The 21,493-nt window shown below is 38.0% G+C and overlaps 1 protein-coding gene across 4 annotated transcripts in view; it reads right to left on the reverse strand.

The window, feature by feature from the left end:
• The window catches only part of IQCB1 (IQ motif containing B1), a 67,606-nt gene that overhangs the window by 38,861 nt on the left and 7,252 nt on the right, over nucleotides 1-21,493 (reverse strand). For 3 of the 4 annotated variants that reach the window (XM_066241822.1, XM_066241820.1, XM_066241821.1), the window contains exons 4-7: nucleotides 21,188-21,350; nucleotides 19,343-19,472; nucleotides 14,096-14,189; nucleotides 4,754-4,853 (exon numbers count right to left, since the gene is read on the reverse strand). In XM_066241822.1, coding sequence (XP_066097919.1) covers nucleotides 4,754-4,853; nucleotides 14,096-14,189; nucleotides 19,343-19,472; nucleotides 21,188-21,350 — 487 coding nt within the window. The remainder of the gene's footprint in view (nucleotides 1-4,753; nucleotides 4,854-14,095; nucleotides 14,190-19,342; nucleotides 19,473-21,187; nucleotides 21,351-21,493) is intronic. The other variant, XM_066241823.1, reaches the window with a different exon arrangement.

Raw genomic sequence — 21,493 nt, forward strand, 5'->3', positions numbered from 1 at the left:
TCCCGGTCGGGCGCATGTGGGAGTCTGTCTGACTGTCTCTCCCCGTTTCCAGCTTCAGAAAAATACAAAAAAAAAAAAAAATATATATATATATATATGTCAACTATACATTAATAAAAAATTTTCAATTAAATTTTTTTTAGAGATAGTGAGGCAGATTCCCACATGCACCCCAACTGGGATCCACCTGGCAACCCCACCAGGGGCTAATGCTCAAGTACAGAGGTATTTTTATTAGAGTCTGAGGCTGATGTGCTCCAATGGAACTGTCCTCAGCTTCTGGGGAAACACTCAAAACAACAGAGCCACTGGTTACAGGAGAGAAAGGGGGACAGGAAGAAGCAGATGGTAGCTTCTCCTATATACCCTGACCAGGAATCAAACCTGGGAAGTCCATATCCTGAGTTGATGCTCTATCCACTGAGCCTCTGGCCAAGGCCAAAAACACTCTATTTTTATTTTTGGAGAGAGATAGAGAGACAGAGATAAAAGAGAAACAGGAAGGGAGAGAGATGAGAAGCATCAACTCATAGTTGCGGACCTTATTTGTTAGTTGTTCATTGATTGCTTTTACGTATGTACTGTGGGGCTCCAGCTGAGCCAGTGACCCCTTGGCTCATGTCTATGATCTCACGCTCAAGCTGGCAACCATGTGCTCAAGCTGGCAAACCTGTGTTCAATCTGGTGAGCCTGCGCTCAAGCTGGATGAGCCCATGCTTTAGTCAGCAATGTTGGGGTTTTGAACCTGGGTCCTCAGTGTCCCAGGAGGATTCTCTATCTATTGTGCTACTGCCTGGTCAGCCTAAAAAAATTTTTTTTTAATGTTGCTCAACTATCTTTTTGCTTACATTGCTTCTGATAGGAAAATTGCTGTCATCCTCATGGTCACTTTTCTGTATATGATACCTTTTTCCTTCTGGCTTCTTTTAATATCTTCTATCACTGTTTTAAGCACTTTATATACAATATGCCTTCAAGCAGAATTTCCTTCAAACTTATTTGTCCTTGGGGTTTAATGAGCTTCTTGAATCTTCAAGGTTATGATTTTCATCAAATTTGGAAATTTTTCAGCAACTATTTCTTCAAATATTTTCTTTTGACTCTACTATCTCATTTAAGTACTCTGATTATACTATATAAAGCTGTTTGAAATAGTACTACAGATCACTATATTCCCTCCCTGCCTTTCTTTTCCTTCCTTTCTCCTTTTTGCTTATTCTTCTCTGTTTTGTTTCGGATAGTTTCTACTGCTCTGTCTTCAAATACACTAATCTTATGCAGTGTTAATTTGTTATTAAGCCAATGCATTGTACTTTCATCTCAGACATTGTAGTTTTCATGTCTAAAAGTTCAGTTTGGATCTTATGTATGCCTCTATTCAATATCCTGAACATATGGAAAAATAGCTGTAATAACTGTTCTAATGGCCTTGTCTGTTACTTATAACATATATGTCAGTCTTGATCAACTGATTCATATTATTGTGGGTTCTGTTTTCCTGCTTGCTTGCATTCCTGGTACTTGTATAAATTTTTATCTTGTTGGGTGCTAGATATTTTTGTATTCCTAAAAATACCTGTTTTCTTTTGGTTAAATATTTTCAAGAGCCATGTAAAAATCATATGCAAGCAATGATTTAGCAAAATTGGTAATGGTTCTGACCAAAACACTAAAAAAAAAAAAATCAATAACATTTTGTAAAATCAGGTTGCCTACTGATCTGCACTGTTTTAACAGTTATAATTACATATAATATATATATATATATTTTTTAGCAAAACCGACAGAAAGACAAACAGGAAGGAAGAGAGATGAGAGGCATCAACTCATACTTGTGGCACTTTAGTTGTTCATTGATTGCTTTCTCATATGTGCCTTAACTGGGGAACTCCACCCAACCAGTGTCCCCTCAAGCCAGTGACCTTGGGCATCAAGCCAGAGACTTTGGGGGCTGAAGCCAGAGACAATGAGGTCATGTCTATGATCCTACACTCAAGCCAGGACCCCATTCTCAAGCTGGTGAGCCAGTACTGCTCAAGCTGGCAAACTCAGGTTTTCAAACCTGGGTCTTCAGCATCTGTCCACTGGTCGGGCTAGTTATAGATTCTTTCTGAGCATGATCAGTTTGCAGTGACTGCAAGAAATTATCACTTTGCATCACTAAAGGAAGAGAAAAAGAAAGATCAAAGATTCTATGATGGGCCTGACCAGGCGGTGGCGCAGTGGATAGAGCATCGGACTGGGATGCTGAGGACCCAGGTTCGAGACCCTGAGGTTGCCAGCTTGAGTGCGGGATCATCTAATATGAGCAAAAGCTCACCAGCTTGGACCCAAGGTCGCTGGCTCAAGCAAGGGGTTACTCGGTCTGCTGAAGGCCCGTGGTCAAGGCACATATGAGAAAGCAATCAATGAACAACTAAGGTGTTGCAAAGCGCAACGAAAAACTAATGATTGATGCTTCTCATCTCTCCATTCCTGTCTATCTGTCCCTGTCTATCCCTCTCTGACTCTCTCTGTAAAAAAAAAAAAAAGAAAAAGATTCTGTGATGGTACCAGTGGGACTTTCTCATCCTTTTAAAGTCAAACCAAAGCACAACCTTTTCTGCTAAATTTCCTGCCCCTTTGTACTTAAAAGATTTAGATGCAATTCAATTACTTGAAAATAATTTGATCATTTTGGATCCTGCTTTTATTTTGTTTGGATGGTCCAGAATAGTGCTGAGTCTAGTGGTAATTATCCCCCACTAACAAGGTGAAAAAACCTTCCTGAGTACCCTACTATACAGTACTCCTTTATTCATGACATTTTCCAGTTTGGCTGTTAGAATCAGGTAGTATTCTTGACTCTGTGTGACCTTTTGATACCACTCCTTTTAATCCTTTTGGATTACTGTTCTCCCTGACTTTGGGTAATTTCCTATCACATATGTGACCTGCATGCTACTGAATACTTGGAAAGGAACACTCTACAGATGCCTAGGGTTGTCTATGTGGCTCTCTCTTCTATCATATTCTGTCTTGAGAACTCTAGCTGTTTTGTTTTCCCCAGACTCTCAGCTCTCTCTTCAACTCAGTCTAGCTGGGATATCCCTCCTTCATGACAGCCAGGAATTCCGTAAATGTATTAAGGAAACTGTTAGGTTTACCTTGCTCATTCCTTTTTCTCAGGGCTCATTTCCTTTCATTGACTGAAGTCCAGTTTCTTGAAAACTGTTTGTTATTTCATGTTTTGCCTGGTAGATTTTTTTTTCCAGGTGGTAAGGTAAATCCATTTCTATCCTTCCATTTTGATCCCAAGTGGAAGTGAAGTACTGATGATTTTTAGTCACTAGTTTTTAAAATCCTTTACTTTTTACTTGGATTACTGTGGTTTCTTCCTTTAATTGCCTTCTTTTTCTAGAGCTTTATGTCCTTTAAATATTTCCTCCCCAGTGACCAAAATAACATAAGTGAAATGTAATCCGACCATTTTAAAAATCTTGCAATCGTCCCTATTTCCTATATAATAAAACTAAGTTTTCTTAACACAGCATACAAGCTCTTCATGACAAGTTTCTACAAACCTGGACAGCCACCTCCACATATCAAACTTTAAATGCTGGCAATAATAAACTGTACCTATTCTTCACCCTCAACATGTTTCTTATCTCTGTGCATTTGCTTACCTTGTTACCTCTGCATAGAAATACTGCTTTCTCTTTGTCCTCCCTGGCTATTTTTCAGAAGACAGAAAGACTCCGGCATGTACCGGGATCCACCGGGCAATCCCCATCTTGGGCCAATGCTCTGCCCATTTGGGGCCATGCTCACAACTGAGCTATTTTTAGCACCTGAGGCAGAGGCTCCACGAAGTCATCCTCAGCACCCAAGCCAACATGATCAAACCAATTGAGCCATGGTTGCAGGCGGAGAAGAGAGAGGGAGGGGGATGGATACAGGGGGAGAGAGAGAGAAGGGGGAGGAATAAGGGGTAAAGAAGCAGATGCTCGCTTCTCCTGTGTGCCCTGACCAGGAATTGAACCCAGGACATCCACACCCCAGGCCGATGCTCTACCACTGAGCCAACTAGCCAGGGCCTAATTTCTCATTCTTAAAGTTTCATTTCAGTAGTTACCTTCTCCAAGAAGCACTTCCCCTAAGTTTGAGTCAGAACCTCCTAACTTTTGTATACACCTTCAATATATTTAATACACTATGATTATGTTCATGTGTCAGTCTATTTCACTATATTGTAAGCTATTTGAAGACAAGGTTTATATCTTAATCAATTTGGTAAACCTAACAACAGATACACATACCGGAAACATAGGTGTTTAATAAATCCATTATTAAAGTAAAAAAATCCAGTTATTTCAAGTGTACATGCTCTGCCTTTGAATTTTAACTTGGGGAAATTGTCTATTACGTTTTTTAGGCCCTTCTATAGCACCTGGCACAATACTGAGCTTGCAGTTTGCTAAACAAATATATAATTAAACTTTTTTATTGTGATCCCAACATTTTTCTTCAGAAATGACAGTGGTTTTTCTTCACCAAGTGTGAAATTTGGTGGAAAATCATAAGCTCAGATATGATACTAATTCAACAGATTTCCTGTGTTGTAAAGCATGTAATTTTCATTCTTTTTCTAAAAAACAATGATAATAAGTATCATATACAATCCACATGCAATTGACTTCAGCAAAACTGAAATGAAATTGGTAATGTTGCTAATCAAAAATAAAAACATAAATATTTTGTAAAACCAAGTCACCTGTTGATCTGTAGTATATTCTGTAGCATAGTCATGACTGTAGATCCTATTTGAACATTATCAGTTTGCAGTAAGTGCAAGAAATTATCACTCCGTAGTACTAAAGAGAAAAAAGATTAAAACAATGATTTTACGATACAATTGGAATTCACTTGTCCTTTCAAAACCAAATCAAAGCATGACTATTTCTGCAAAACTTCTTACCTGTGTATACTTAACAATAAAGAAGATAGATAGGATTTCAATAACCATAGTCATTCCATTTTTATGAAGTTATTATAAATACTAGAGTATCAATACAAACCTAAGAATCTTTTATCTCCCCTTAAATGAAAAATAAAATATAACATGTCCTAAATTAGAATCTGTTTTTCTAGTACTGAATTTCAGTGAATAAAATCAAATATCTTGTGAAGACAGAATATGTAAATGATACAGATGATTACAATCATATCCTTAAAATAATTTAATTGTTATAAAATATGTCAAAAGTTTGCTAACATTTTGTCTTAAATAATAATAAAATCATTGACTAAAAAGCAACATTTGCTTTAATTGGTTAATAAGTTTTAGGCTTTCAGCAGTTATGAAGACTTAGCATTGGATCCTTAAATGCAAGTTGTTTGATCACTTTGGACACTCATTTCTTCACCTGTAAAACTAGAAATAATAGTTGTCTCACAGGATGTCCTAGAACAGAATAGGTTCCCAGTAAATGTCAATTTCTGTTCCCTTCTCCACTAACTAATCAGAATATTAATTAAAGTGGGACCAGATATGTGGCAACAAAGCTCTGTGAACATTCTCCTAGTTTCTACAAAACAACTTACTCTTTTCCTCTATCTACTGAAGGAACATATTTGATTTCCTTTTATTTAAAAAAATGTTTTATGGTTATTTTATTGATTTTAGAGAATGAGGAAGGGAGAGAGGGAGGGAGAGAGACAGGAACATTGGTCGAACATTGATCTGTTCCTCTATGTGCCCAGAAATGGCAACCTCCACACTTTGGGATGATGCTCTAATCAACTGAGCTATTTGGACAGGGCTATTTTATTTCTTTCACAAGAAATGTCTATTTACATAGTCTAACATTTCACTATTTCACTAGGTACCGATTCTTAAAATGTTTAACAACTTCAAACAATCCCACTATTAAATATTTCTATGGCTTCTTATTTTCTAGTCTATAAAAAAACCTCTTCTAAGTAGCTGAGGTAGGTATATTCCTTCATTTTTACCTACTTAAAGGTGTCTTATTAACTCTTTAATTAACTTTGATTTCACCAAAATCATGTAGTATATATATACTGTATACATTAGTTTGTTTTATCTATATTGGAAAGTTATGCTAAAATAATTTATTACGCCCTGGCCAGTTGGCTTAGTGGATAGAACGTTGGTCCAGTGTGCCAATGTCCTGGATTTGATTTCTGGTTAGGGAACACACAAGAAGCGATCATCTGCTTTTCTTTTTCTTCCTCTCCCCGTTTCTCTCTTCTCTGGCAGCCAGTGGCTTGACTGGTTTGAGCATTGGCCCCAGGCACTGAGGATAGCTCAGCTGATTCGAACATCAGGCCCAGATGGAAGGTGGTGGGGGGGTGCCAGGTGGACCCAGGTCAGGGTGCATGTGGGAGTCTGTCTCTCTAGCTTCCTTCTTCTCAACTTAAAAAAAAAATTCTTAGTCATTTCATTTTATATTTTATACTGTTTATATTATTACATAACTAGTTTTTGGAGCCTTTATTCTGTTTTTCAAGTGTAGTCAGGTAACTGGACCATGAAACAAAAACTAATACTTTTACCTATTTCTTTAATTAAAATTTTCATAATGAAAGTTTTAAATATATATGAGTTAAAAAAGAATTATAATGGCCTTGTATGTACCCATCATTCAACTTTAACAATGACCTTGTTTCATTGGCCAAACATGCTTCACCTTTCCATTCACTTCCTACCTCCCTCCCATTTTATTTTGAAGTAAATCCAGGACACTGATTCATTTTATCTACAAACAATATACATTCACAAAAGATATGAATTATCAAGCAATAAAATAAAACCATTATCTAATCTAAATAATCATGATTCTTAATTGTATCAAATGTTCAGTCAGTGCTCCAATTTCTAAGTGTTTTGTGAATTTTTAAAAGTTTGTTTAAATTAAGATCTAAGTAAGATCCACACATTGTAACTAATTATATTTTAATTTATTTTAATCTATGGATTCCTCCTCTACTTTTTTATTTCCTTTGAAATGTATTTGCTAACAAAACTATGCCAATTGTCCTATGAGTTTCCCAGAGTCTATTTTTGCTATGCATTCCTGGAATATAACATTAATTTTCTATGATCTTCTACAAATTACTGTTGAAACTGGAGGCAAACCAAATCTCTGGGTTTCAGAGGCCACATCCACCAGACTCTTAGTGGCCACACCATACTGAGGTCTGAGAAAAATTCAGGACAAACACCTGGGGCCCTGGGGTGGGAGCCATACCCATCAACTTTCCTGATGCCTATTTAGCACCAGCAAACAGACTCAGCAGGTGATTCTCAGGGAACTTTGAGTCTTCTGCTTACTTGCCCCCAGGCCCAGTGCTGGCAAAAACTAGCTCAGTTTCAGGTGTGCAGCCAGCTCCAGTAAACGACTCTCCCAATCTTCCTCCCTGACACCAGGGGTTCCTCAGTTGAAAGAACTTCTGCAGAGGGGACTGTTGGCCCCATCCAACTTGAACCTACTGATCACCTCTCTGGGAAGAAACAGATTTGCAGTATGCAGCCATAGCTGAGAAATTATGCTCTGAGTAGGGGCCACTTTCCCCGTACCAAGCTTCTGACTAAGAGACCCCCAAAGTAGGGGATCCCATTAATGTTGTCCTCCTGACCTGTTATCTTAACCCTCCAAGCTTGCAAACTGTGGAGGGGTCAATGGGGTGAGGTCAGTCTGAACCCACTCTACAGCCTTTCTACAGAAAACTCTGGGAAGACCAGGCAGTTGCAAGAGGGGGTAGAGCAGCTGAAAAGGAGAAGCAAGTCTTAGGAATTTGGGTCATTTCAAGGAGTTTCTTTCAGCTCTAAGCAGGAGTAAGTTGATTCTCATACACAGGTTGGCCCTTCCCACACACACCTAGGCACAGAAAACACAGACACAAACAGTGAACAGAGTGGATGTTCCAGATAGGTAACCCACAGTGGGTTACAAACAACGTATAACATCAACCTATACTGGAATCCTGCCCTAGAGGACTCAGAACCAACAAAACCAGTAGTAGTGGGTTGCAGACTGCATCAACACTAGTTTCAACTAGCCACACAAGTGGCATACTCAAAGGAGGAGACCAGCAGGCACCAGACCCTGCTGAGAATAACTATGCCCCATTGGACAGATACTGTACAGCATCTCATACATGTGAGCAAGGTTGACCCTTCATAGAGCCAGCCAGCCTGAAGGGTTAACTCAACCCACAAAAAAGCCAACAGCATCTAAGACTCACTTAGAACAGAAGGGCAAATATAACCCTCGAGCAAGGAGCTTGGGTGGCCTGGAGGTTAATACCATTGACCCCACTATTCCTCATAAAAACATCACAACAAATCTTAATGTCAGAGCTGAGCTACCTAATACACAGACAAAATGGGCCAAAAAAAAAAAAAAATGCCCCAAATGGATCAACAAGAGAAATCCACAGAAAAAGAAATGAAATGGAAGCAACCAAATTATAAGACGCAGATTTAAAATAATGGTTATTAGGATGCTCAAGGATCTTAGAGTATGAATGAATGATCTCAGTGAGAACGTAAACAAAGTGATAGTAACATTAAATAGATCACTGAAACCATAAAAGAGAAACAACTAAAAATGGCAAGTACAGTATCTGAAATGAAGACTGCATTAGAAGAAAACAACAGCAGGTTGGATGAATCAGACAATCGAATTAGTGATTTAGAGGACAAGATAAATATAAGCACAGAAGCAGAGCAGCAAAAATAAAAGAAGCTCAAGAAAGCTGAGGAAACTCTAAGAGACATCTGTGACAACATCAAGTGAAACATCTATATCACAGGAGTTCCTGAAGGAGAAGATGACAAATAAGGAATAGAGAACTTGTTTGAAGAAATCATAACTAAAAACTTCCCTAACCTGATGAAGGAATAAGTCACATAAGTTCAAGAAGCACAGAGGTCCAATGAAAGATGAATCCAAAGAGGCCCACACCAAAACATACATAAAATGCCAAAGATAAGAGACAAAGAAAGAATCCTAAAAGCTACAGGAGAAAAGCAACAAATTCTTTACTAAGGAGCCCCCACAAGGCTGACATCTGACTTCTCAACTGAAAACACTTCAGGCCAGAAGGGATTGGAAAGAAATATTCAAAGTGTTGCAAAACAAGAACCTACAACCAAGACTATGCTATTCAGCAAAGCTATCACTTAAAATTGAAGGAGAAATAAAGAACTTTTCAGACAACAAAATGGTCAAGGAGTTCATCACCACCATACCTGTATTTTAAGAAATGCAAAAGGGCCTGCTAAAAGAAAAGCAAAGGGAAAAAGAGAAAGAAGATTGCAGGTTTAAAGAATAAAATGGCAATAAATAAGCACATATCTGGCCCTGGCCAGTTGGCCCAATGGTAAGGTGTTGGCCCAATGGTAAGGTGTCAGCCCGGCATGTGGATGCCCTGTGTTCAATTCCCAGTCAAGGCACACAGGAGAAGCAACTATCTGCTTTTCCACTCACTTTTCTCCTTCTGCAGCCATGGTTCAATTGGTTTGAGAGCACTAGTCCCAGGGGCTCCGTGGAGCCCCTATGTCAGGTGCTAAAAATAGCTCAGTTGTAAGCATGGCCCCAGAAGGGTACAGCATCAGTCCCAGATAGGGGTTGCCAGGTGGATCCCCATCAAGGCACATGTGGGAGTCTGTCTATCTCACCACCTCTTAGTGAGAAGAAAAAAGCACTTATCAATAATAACCTTAAATGTAAATGAATTAAATGCTCCAAACAAAAGACACAGAAGAGTTGAATGGGTAAGAAAACAGGACCCATACATATGTTGTCTACAGGAGACCCACATCAGAACAAAAGATAAATACAGACTGAAAGTGAAGGGATGGAAAAAAATATTTCATGCTAATGGAAATAAAAAAAATCTGCAGCAGCAAAACTCGTATCTAATAAAATAATCTTTAAAACAAAGGTTACAGTAAGGGACAAAGAAAGTCACTACGTAATGATAAAAGGAAAAATCCAACAAGAGGATATAAGCATTGCAAATACTTAGGCACCCAATATAGGAGCACCTAAAGATATAAAGCAAATTTTAATGGACATAAGGGAGAGATCAACAGCACTACATTAATAGTAGGGAATTTTAACACACCACTGACATCAACAGATAGGTCCTCCTGACAGAAAAACAACAAAGAAATCAGCTTCAAATGACACATTACATCAACTGGACTTAATAGCTTCAGAACATTTCACCTCAAAGCAGCAGAATATACAGTCTTTTCAAGTGCACACTGTACTTTTTCTAGGATAGACCACATGTGAGGACAAAAAATAAGTCTCAACAAATTTAAGAAGACTGAAATCATATCAAGCATCTTCTCTGACCACAATGGTATAAAACTAGAAAACAACTACAATACAAAAAACTGAAAAACATTCAAACATTTTGAGGCTAAAAAACATGTTATTAAAAAATGACTAGATTGGCCCTGGCTGGTTGGCTCAGTGGTAGAGCGTCGGCCTGGCATGCAGAAGTCCCAGGTTCGATTCTCGGCCAGGGCACACAGGAGAAGCGCTCATCTACTTCTCCACCCCCCCTCCTTCCTCTCTGTCTCTCTCTTCCCCTCCGCAGCCGAGGCTCCATTGGAGCAAAGATGGCCCGGGTGCTGGGGATGGCTCCTTGGCCTCTGCCCCAGGCGCTAGAGTGGCTCTGGTCGCAACAGAGCGACGCCCCGGAGGGGCAGAGCATCGCCCCCTGGTGGGCAGAGCGTCGCCCCCTGGTGGGCGTGCTGGGTGGATCCCGGTCGGGCGCATGTGGGAGTTTAAATGTCTGTCTCTCCCTGTTTCTAGCTTTGGAAAAATAACCAAAAAAAAAAAAAAAAAGACTAGATCAAGAAATAAATAAAAAATTTCCTTGAAACTAATGAAAATGAATATACAAAACTCCAAATCTACGGGCAGTCCTAGACACAGCAATCAGACAAGTAAAAGGCATCCAAATTGGAAAGGAAGAAGTAAAACTGTCATTATTTGCTGATGACATGATATTGTACATAAAAAACCATGAAGTCTCCATTAAAAAAACCCAAAAACTACTAGACCTGATAAATGAAGTCAGCAAAATGGCAGAATATAAAATGAATTTTCAGAAATCAGTGGCATTTTTATATACCAGTAATGAACAGTCAGAGAGAGAAATAAATTAAGGAAATTATACCATTTACTATTGCAGCAAAAAAAATAATAATAAAGCATTGGCCCTGGCCAGTTGGCTCAGTGGAAGAGCGTTGGCATGGCATGTGGAAGTCCAAGGTTTGATTCCTGGCCAGGGCATAGAGAAGTGCCCATCTGCTTCTCCACCTTTCTTCCTCTCCTTCCTCTCTGTCTCTCTCTTCCCCTCCCAAAGTCAAGGCTCCATGGGAGCAAAGTTGGTCCAGGCACTGAGGATGGCTCCATCGCCTCCACCTCAGGCTTTAGAATGGCTCCAGTTGCAGTGGAACAACATCCCAGATGGGCCAAGCATCGCCCCCTGGTGGGCATGCCAGGTGGATCCTGGTCAGCCGCATGTGAGAGTCTGTCTGCCACCCCCTGCTTCTCACTTCAGAAAAATACACACACACACATAAAAAAAAAGCATCCAAGAATAAATTTAACCAAGAGGGTAAAAGATTTGTACTTGGAAAATTGTAAGACATTGAAAAAAGAAATTAAGAAAAATACAAAGTGGAAGCATATTTCATGTTCATGGATAGGAAGAATTAACATCATTAAAATATTCATCTTACCCAAAGCAATCTATAAATTCAGTGCAATTCCTGTTAAAATACTAATGGCATACTTATCTAGAAGAAATAACCCAAAAATTTACATGGAACCAAAAAAGAACCCAAATACCCTCAGCAATCTTGAAAATGAAGAACAAAGCAGGATATATCACACTTCCTATATCAAATGTACTACAAGGCCATTGTAATAAAAACAGCCTGATACTGATGTAGGAATAGGCAGACAGATAATAAAACAAAACAGAGAACCCAGAAATAAACTGCTTCCTTTATAGTCAATTAAGGAGGCAAGAGTATACAATGGAGTCAAGATAATCTCTTTAATAAATGGTGTTTGGAAAATTGAGTAGGTACATGCAAAAAAAACCCAAACAAACTACACCACCAACTTACACCATTCACAAAATAAACACAAAATGGATAAAAGACTAAATGTAATTTACAAAACCATAAAAATCCTAGAAGAAAACATAGGCTGTAGACTCTCAGACATCTCTCATAGCAATATTTTGCCAATATATCTCCTTGGGTAAATGAAATAAAAAAAAATAAACAAATGGGACTTTTATCAAAATAAAAAACTTTTGTACAGCAAGATACCATTAGCAAAAGAAAAGGACAACGCACTCTATGGGAGAACATAGTCACCAATACATATAAGGAATTAATAACCAAAATTCTTAAGGAACTTCTAAAACTCAACACCAGAAGACAAACAATCCGATTAAAAAATGGGCAAAGACTTGATTAGAACTCCTCTAAAGAGGACATACAGATGGCCAATAGGCATATGAAAAAATGCTCAATGTCACTAGTAATCAGGGAAATGCAAATTAAAACCACAAGAGGCCCTGGCTGGTTGGCTCAGCAGTACAGCGTCGACCCTACATGTGGAAGTCCCAGCCAGGGCACACAGGAGAAGCACCCGTCTGCTTCTCCACCCTTCACCTCTCCTTTCTCTCTCTCTCTTCCCCTCCTGCAGCCAAGCTCCGTTGGAGTCAAGTTGGCCCAGGCTCTGAGGAAGGCTCCATGGCCTCAGCCTCAGGCGTTAGAATGGCTTCAGTGGCTCTAGTTGCAATGGAACAAGGGCCCAGATTGGCAAAGCATGGTCCCCTAGTGGGCATGCCGGGTGGATCCTGGTCAGGCACATGCAGGAGTCTGTCTCTCTGCCTTCCCACTTTTCACTTAAAGGGAAAAAAAAAGAACCAAAAAACCCCCAAAAACCCACAATGAGATATCACCTCATACCTGCTGGAATAGCTCTCATTAACAAGTCAACAAACAAGCAATGGAGAGGGTGTGGAAAAAAGGGAGCCCTCCTGCACAGCTGGTGGGATTGCAGACTCATACAGCCACTGTGAAAAACAATATAGAGTTTTCTAAAAAACTAAAAATAAAACTGCCTCATGACTCAGCTATCCTAACTCTAGGGATCCTAAGAATCCCAAAGCACTAATTCAAAAGAAGATATCCACTCCGTGTTCACTGTAGTGTTGCTTGCAATAGCCAAGATCTGGAAACAGCCCAAGTGTCTATCAGTAAACAAGTGGATAAAAAAGCTGTGGTACATTTACATCATGGAATATTATGAAGCTGTAAAAAAGAAGGAAATCTTACCTTTTGTGGCAACATGGATGGACCTGGAGATTACTATGCTAAGTGAAATAAGCAGGCAGAGAAAGACAAATAACATGTGATCTCACTAACGTGTAATCTAATGAAAGCTACAAAATAGAAACAGAGGTAGGGTCACAGAGAAGAGATGCACAGCTGTCAGAGGGGAAGGGGAAGAGGTGACAGGATCAAAGTTGAAGACATTAGTCAAAATCATATATACAGACAATATAGTAGCAATAGCCAGAGGGAAAGAGGGGTGCAAGGAGAAGGGAAGGCAAAGGGAAGAAAATGGGGATGGAAAGAAACTTTGCACGATGCAGTGTGTGTGTGTGTGGGTGTTATATTGTTGGGAAAAATAAAAATTAAAAAACAAAACTTTCACAAAAATTAAAAACAAAACTTTTCTCCCTAAATTATTAACATTATCAATTTTTATCTTGGACTTGCTTAATAGAAAAAGGAGAAAGCTATATTTTAGCAATTTTCCCCTTAATATAATATTCACATTGTCATTGTTGGCTATTTAAAACTGTAATGTACAAATGGGCTGTTATTTTCTTGTACATGAGGTTACTTCAACATGTTTTCATTTAACTATAAATATGTGTAGAGCTGATGAGGTATGTATTTTTAGAAAAAAAAATCAAACTGTTAGCAGATGACTTTACAATGACTATCAGTCACATTAAATATCTTTTCTCTTACCATTTTGGATAAGTTGAACATGGCCTCCCACTAGCCAGAAGAGAGAATCAGTCACAATTTGGAAAAAGTGTAGTAATTCTTTTTTTTCTTCACCCTTAACACAAGCACACACAAAAAACCAATTTACTGTTTTTGTAATTGCTTTATCAAAGAGAGAAAAAGAGAGAGAAATAGAAAGAGAGAGAGTTTTCTCATTGAGTTAGAAGGCTGGTTTCTGGATCTATCAGCTAATTATGAGGTACATGATCTTGAAGCCTTTACTTTCTTAATTTATGAAACTTGTGCTTAAATGCTAGTAATACCTATTCTACTTATTAGAAAGGATTGTTACCCAGAGGTCAAATTAGACAATGAAAGTAGTATAAAAATTTTCCAGTGGTTATACTAGGATTTTTCAACTCTAGCTATGCAAAAGAATCACCTGTGGAGCTTTTCATTTATTAATTTTTAAAAAGATTTTATGTATTGATTTTACAGGAGTTGGGGAAGAGAAATATCAATAGTTGCTTCACTCTCGTTGTTCATTGGTTGCTTGTTGTATGTGCCTTGACCAGGCAAGCCCAGGGTTCTGAACCAGTGACCTCAGCATTCCAGGTCAGAGCTCTATCCACTGCACCATTACAGGTCAGGCCTGTGAAGTTTTTAAAATATTCCATACACAGTCTTTGGTGCAAACTTACTGAATCTGAATCTCCAAAGTTAAAGTCTGGACATCTGTATTTTTACAGTTAGGTGGATGTTATCAGTTACTCTACACCCAAGGTTGAAAATCACTACAATATGCAAATGTAAGTGTCAGCATGTAAAGCCTTATTAATAGTGCATTGCAGTTGCAGCATCTACTCTCATTCCCTGAGGGCAGAGACCATGTTACTTAGCTCTCCACTACACACTCAGTGTCTAAAAGTGACTGACATGTTGTAAATGTTCAATCAACATTTATTCAATAAATAAATGACAATTTTCCCTACTTCTTCTTTTCTGGAAGGTAGGGTGAAATTATTCTAGATTAGAGTATGTGTCACTATGAGAAATAAGATTCCATTCATTCACAATTCTGTCATTTACTGACCATGTAATTTTAGCAGAAACTTGTATGAAGGCTACTAATCTTTTTCACATCGTGAATGTTTGTACTGCAGCACTAAAATAATGATAACAGCAAGAACATTATGATAGCTATGATTATTCTTTATAATAACGAACATATGTTCTTCCTGTTTTTCTAGCAAAGGGTTAGATAGGTGCTAACTTAAATATAAGATAAAAAAAGGAAATGTCACATTATATCAAGAATTCTCTAATCCAATAAACAGCCTTTGCCAGTTTCACCAACACACACAGCAAGTAATCCTCACTGTTGTCAATCTCAAAGAATAGTGCTAGGCTCCTAGACTTCTCATTTTCTTAAAAACTCATTAGATAATATCACTTATAAATTTATGGCTTCTGGAATGGTTAACACAATTTACCTTCAAATCACTTCAAAATTCTCCCATAGGTGTTTTTCCCTTCCAATGTATCATATACATATTATATATATTCTTATATAATACCCTTATATAATATATACATATGAGGCCAGAACATCCTGTGTATGTCCTGCCATGTGATATTCATTGTATATGCTAATTTTAAAAAAATGTGGGAAACATCTAGGTAGATTCAGTTTTCTTAGTATCTCATTTTTATCCCTCTTTTTAATTTTGCCCTGTGGTTAAGTGGCCCTCTTTTTCTATAGCTGATTTATTCCCTTTAATATATGTACTAAACAATTTTTTTCTCTCATACATTATATGTATTTTTAAAATATCTAACACTTTAGTATTAAAATAAGCTTTAAACACACCATTTCTTTCCATAATTAAAAGCAGGACCATTTGAGACAATTATTCTTAAATCTATAAAAATGTGCAGTGAAAAGCTAAGTTATATCAACATCTATTAGGCTTATTTTTTAGCATAAAACATGCAAATAGTAGGTTTATTAAATGACTTAATTCAACATCAGCAATTTAGTATATGTGCTGCCGAAGCGAGCACGGACATCAGCAATTTAGTTTCAGCAAAACATCATCCATCACATTGATGTTTTTGATTTGATCTTTAGTGATTTTGTAGGTTTGTTTTTAATTAACATCTGTAAGTCCTTTAATTAATAAGTATTGGGGAATTTTTTAAATCTATACAAACATCATAATAAAGAATATGAAAGTATAATGCAAAGTATTAAAGAACTATATAAATGACAAGACTGTAATTACTATTACCCTGAAAAGGTGAATATTAAAGTGCTTTGAAGAAGACATAAATTTTTCATACTGGCCTAAGCTATTCAAAAGACAGAAAACACTTTACAAAGGAGAAACTGAGATACAGTGAATCAAGTGACAGAGCTAGTCTGTGGCAGCACAACCAGAAAAAGAAATAGAATACAACAAAATTTCCATAGTTCACGCCACTTTAATTAATGTGAATTAAATTAAATCTAGCAAATATTGATTTAGTGCTAGCATCTCTCAAAAATGCCAGTGGAGATTCAACAAGTGGTATTTGTGACCTATTACATAGAAAGCATATACTCTACCACTAAGTCAAATTCCCTGCCAATGAGTTTTACATTTAAACCACTATGTTGTCCATATTGTTGTATTTCTCATTAAATTTCATGCATATAACTTTATTCCTTTTTAATTAATAATACATTTGTCTTAGGTTTTCTACAAGCAACAGCCTGGGAGTTTTTCAAGTGCAAGATTATGTCTATTCCTTATATTCTCAAAGCATCTCAAATAAAACAGTATCCCATGGGGACTTTTATTTCTCTTCATAATTCACATAAGTTGTGAATGTGCTCAATTTCTGATGTAGCAGTAGACCCAAATGTACATACAGCCAAGAGCTCTTCCAACATAAAGGAGTTTCAGCCTTACAGACTTATGATTCCATATACATTCCACAACCAAATTGATCTAATTGACATTCTGTTAGGAAAATAGGTTCAAGTTAGGTTTGCTCACCTGTTTTTCGGCTGTGTAGCCATAACCTGATGTAACCAAGGAAACAGGACCTTGAGCACTGTCTTAATGTAAGCATCTTATGTAATCAAGAACATGGTTTTTGGCTAAGTGCCACTATTATCTGATTATCACAAAACACCTGAGTGCAGTGTCAGCTGTGTCTGTCTGCTGCTGCTGTTGCCGCCGCCATACTGCGTCCGGTGCTGCTGCCAACAAAGCATGTCCTATCTGCCTAAAACTCCATGCATCTTTTTCCAGCTCCCAGCTCCCAGCCCCTTGCGGCCTTCCATCCATTGCCTCTGAACTTGGACCAAACATATTCATAAAACATTACTCACACAACTGTGGAATTCACATTCAACTATACAGGCAATCCTTGCTTTTGCATGGTACAGTATTAAATGAACGTGAGCCTATCAATACCTTTACATGGCTCTGATATATTGAATTTCAGTTAAGATAGTACTGTGCAAAGCTTGCTAAGTGAAATAAGTCTAACTAATAACCTAAGAACTATATGACTTCACCCACATGTGGGATATAAAACTGAAAGTCATAAACACCAACAACAGTATGGTGGTTAGCAGAGAGGAGGGGGTAAAGGCGGTCAAATATACAGTGATGGAAGATGTTTTGATTTTGGGTGGTGGGCACACAATGCAATATACAGATCATGTATCATAGAAACGTATACTTGAAACCTATATGATCCTATTAAACCCATGTCACCCCAATAAAAAAACTTTTAAGTGAGAGGATGGGAGGCAGAGTGACAGATTTCTGCATGCACCCCAAACAGGATCCACCTGGCGAGCACACTAGGGGGTGATGCTCTGTCCATTTGGGGCACTGCTCTGTTGCTCAGTAACTGAGCTCTTCTTAGCACCTGAGGCAAAGGCCATGAAGATATCCTCAGCCCCCAGGGCCAACTCACTCCAATCAAGCCATGGCTGCAGCAAGGGAGGAGGGAGAGAAGGAGGCAGAGAAGGAAGAAGTGAGGGGGTGGGGAGGAGGGAGGGAGGGAGGGAGGGAGAAAGAGAGACAGAGAAAGAGGCGAGAGGGAGAAGGGTGGAGAAGCAGATGGGCACTTCTCCTGTGTGCCCTGACTGAGAATAGAACCTGGGAGATCCACATGCAAAGCCAATGCTTGACAACTAAGCCAACCAGCCAGGGCCTTTTTATAAAAAAGCAAGAACTGCTTGTTATGTAATATTCGCCAAGATATGGAAGGCCATAAAATAGGTCTGAGAACATTTCAAAAGATTTAAACGATACTTTGTGTTATCTGACCTGACAGAATTAAATAAGAAACAATTAACAAGAAAACAAGAAAGTTGTCAAATATCTTGAAAGTAAGCAATATACCATACTTCTAAATTAATTAAAATTCTTAATTCTATGGGTCAGAAAAAGAATACATAGAGCATCTAGTACATTTCACCCAGAAAATACTTGGATTTTGACTAGAGAAGATTTGAAAGATCAAATAGAAAGTTCACTTTTATTTTGCTTCACCACTGGAATTACTGAGAAAAGCCTGGGCCTAGAGAACAACTTTCCTCTACTATTAAGTAGAAAGAAAATGCTAGAAAATGTCTACAGGTGCAGCTCAAAGTTCAGTAGTAAGGCAGATTCTTAAGAAATCATCCAGTCCGCTTCAGCCAGCACTTTAAAAATTTTAAATGTAGACATTTTTTGTTGTTGTAACTTTAAAAACTGATTACTCTAGGCCCTGGCCGGTTGGGTCAGTGGTAGAGCGTCGGCCTGGCGTGCAGGGGTCCCGGGTTCGATTCCTGGCCAGGGCACACAGGAGAAGCGCCCATCTGCTTCTCCACCCCTCCCCCTCTCCTTCCTCTCTGTCTCTCTCTTCCCCTCCTGCAGCCAAGGCTCCATTGGAGCAAAGATGGCCCGGGCGCTGGGGATGGCTCCTCGGCCTCTGCCCCAGGCGCTAGAGTGGCTCTGGTCGCAACAGAGCAACGCCCCGGAGGGGCAGAGCATCGACCCCTGGTGGGCAGAGCGTCGCCCCCTGGTGGGCAGAGCATCGCCCCCTGGTGGGCGTGCCGGGTGGATCCCGGTCAGGCGCATGTGGGAGTCTGTCTGACTGTCTCTCTCCGTTTCCGGCTTCAGAAAAATACAGAAAAAAAATAAAAAATAAATAAAAATTGATTACTCTAATTGTACCTTCAGTCAAATATTGCACATCTGAAAAATAACGTGGAACATTTACCTTAGCTGCATTGATGAAACATGTTTGCAATTGCCTCCCCAAAACCAGAAAATTTTCTGCAGCTGATGGAAGTAATTCATTGTAAAACTCCTCTGCATCTTCTCCTGGTTCTAAGCCCACACAGCAATGGCTGAAGTAAGAGGATAAGTTTGTGACTCAGGTTGTGTTAATTATAAATTTCAACTGATTTCTAAAGCTTTTATAAAGACACTGTGCCTTAAGAATTTGTAGCATCTTCCTTTGACTGTCAAACCAACCAAGAACTTTTGCTGTAAAACTATGTAACAATTTTTTCAAAAAGTCATACTCATATGGGTTTTGCCTATATTTAGAGCCAGGACTCCTATGTCCTGAAAACCTACATGTCAACCCTTCAGGAAATAAAACACGTCTGACTCGAAGAGAAGTGAGGCTGTTTTCAGTGAATGGGCTACAAGCATTTAAAAAACCATAGGATACCTTTCAGAATCTAAACCATATCATTTGTTCTAACTGATACAGTTTAGACATCAAATAGCTGAAAAATAACTGGGGTGAGATTAGTCTGAAAGGGACAGATTAGAAAATCAAACACTCTAACTTTATACCAATTCTACTTTTTAATAGATCTATTTTCCTAAAATCTGCAAAATATCTGAGTGCATATTCCTTACATCAGAGGGGGAAGCCCAAGAATGGTCTTAAAATGTGTACTCTTAATGAGTAAGTAAGGCTATCTGAGACTTTTACACAAAATGTGCAGACACTGATGAGCACTAGTAATTACATAGTGAGCATGCTAAAACTTTAACTGGCTATGCTCAATGTATCATGGTTTGTTTTTGTTTCTGCACAGCAATTCCTAAAATTAATGGACTAAGGCTCATACGCATCAGTTTTTCTGTTTGGTTTCTAAAGTTAATTAAGAGTACTTACTTTGAGAATGTTAATAAATGACATGTTTTTTGTATATTCACAAACATTGGATTCCACTCAAGAGAGCCCACATCAACCAATATTTTCATGAGCTTACATATCTTATCAGAATAAAGACATAAGGCTTTATTTACTTAAGAAAATAATCTTGAAAATCAAAGTATAAAATATTATGTATATTACTAACTTTTCCTAACAGTATACCTTGAATCTGGCTGTCATCTAGTAACCAATTAGGAGTAAACAGTTTTCAAGATCCATTTAGTAATACACACTTTCAGTTACTTAATTAGGAAGTGGCTTAGTCACCGAGAACATCTGGTTTATTTTACTGACTCCTTAAAATTTTTTTTTAAATTTTTTACTTCTTTTCTCTTAATTTCTAGCAGGGAAGTAGATCAGTAAATGCTGCCTCTAAATTTTATTGCTAGAATTTGGATTACCAAATGAAATACACAGATGAGATAGGTAAATCAATACAAAGTGAAACAAATTATTTTCTCTATCTGTTCTCCTATACTACTTTGCTTATGCCTTTCATTTTAGCACCTATTTCATTCTGCCTTGTACAATAAATTCACATGACTGTGATCACATCTTCACTTGAAGTTTTTAGAGCCAGTGTCTTAGTATCTTCATTTCTTCCTATATTCTTTAGTCAATCAAGTCTACTGGCACTTGGAATTCAATGGTGAGAGAAAAGACGTGATCATAATCTTCACAGAGCTTATGAAGCCAAATTTTAGACAGTAAAACATTCCCAAATATATAGTTATAAAAAACCAACATACAGTGTGAAAGAAAAGTACAACCATAACCTATCTCAGGAGGTTGCTGATACTTGTTAGATGAATAAAAAGAAGCAAATGTTGAAAAAAGAATCTACCAATATATCCCTTAAGAACAAGGCGATTTATGGATTCATTTTACCTTAATATCTGAGCAAGCTGAGAAATTGTAGTCCAACCGCCCTGGATTCGAGAACATTCTTGACTGAGCACCAATAGGCAATATCTAATGAGGTCATAACAATATATATCTTGTTTGACTTTCTTCAACTCTGAGCTTCCTAAAGGTGTGTTGTTTATTATTTCTAGGAAAAAAGAAAATGAGATACACTTACTTTTATTTTAAAAATCTAAGAACTATGTATTTTTATAGGTTGAATAAAAATACATTAAAAGGAAAAAAACCACTGCTTAATCATGATGTTTTCTCTGAACAAATTAGAAATAA

The sequence above is a fragment of the Saccopteryx bilineata genome, chromosome 8, assembly GCF_036850765.1.
Source record: "Saccopteryx bilineata isolate mSacBil1 chromosome 8, mSacBil1_pri_phased_curated, whole genome shotgun sequence".
Classification (NCBI taxonomy): Eukaryota; Metazoa; Chordata; class Mammalia; order Chiroptera; family Emballonuridae; genus Saccopteryx; species Saccopteryx bilineata.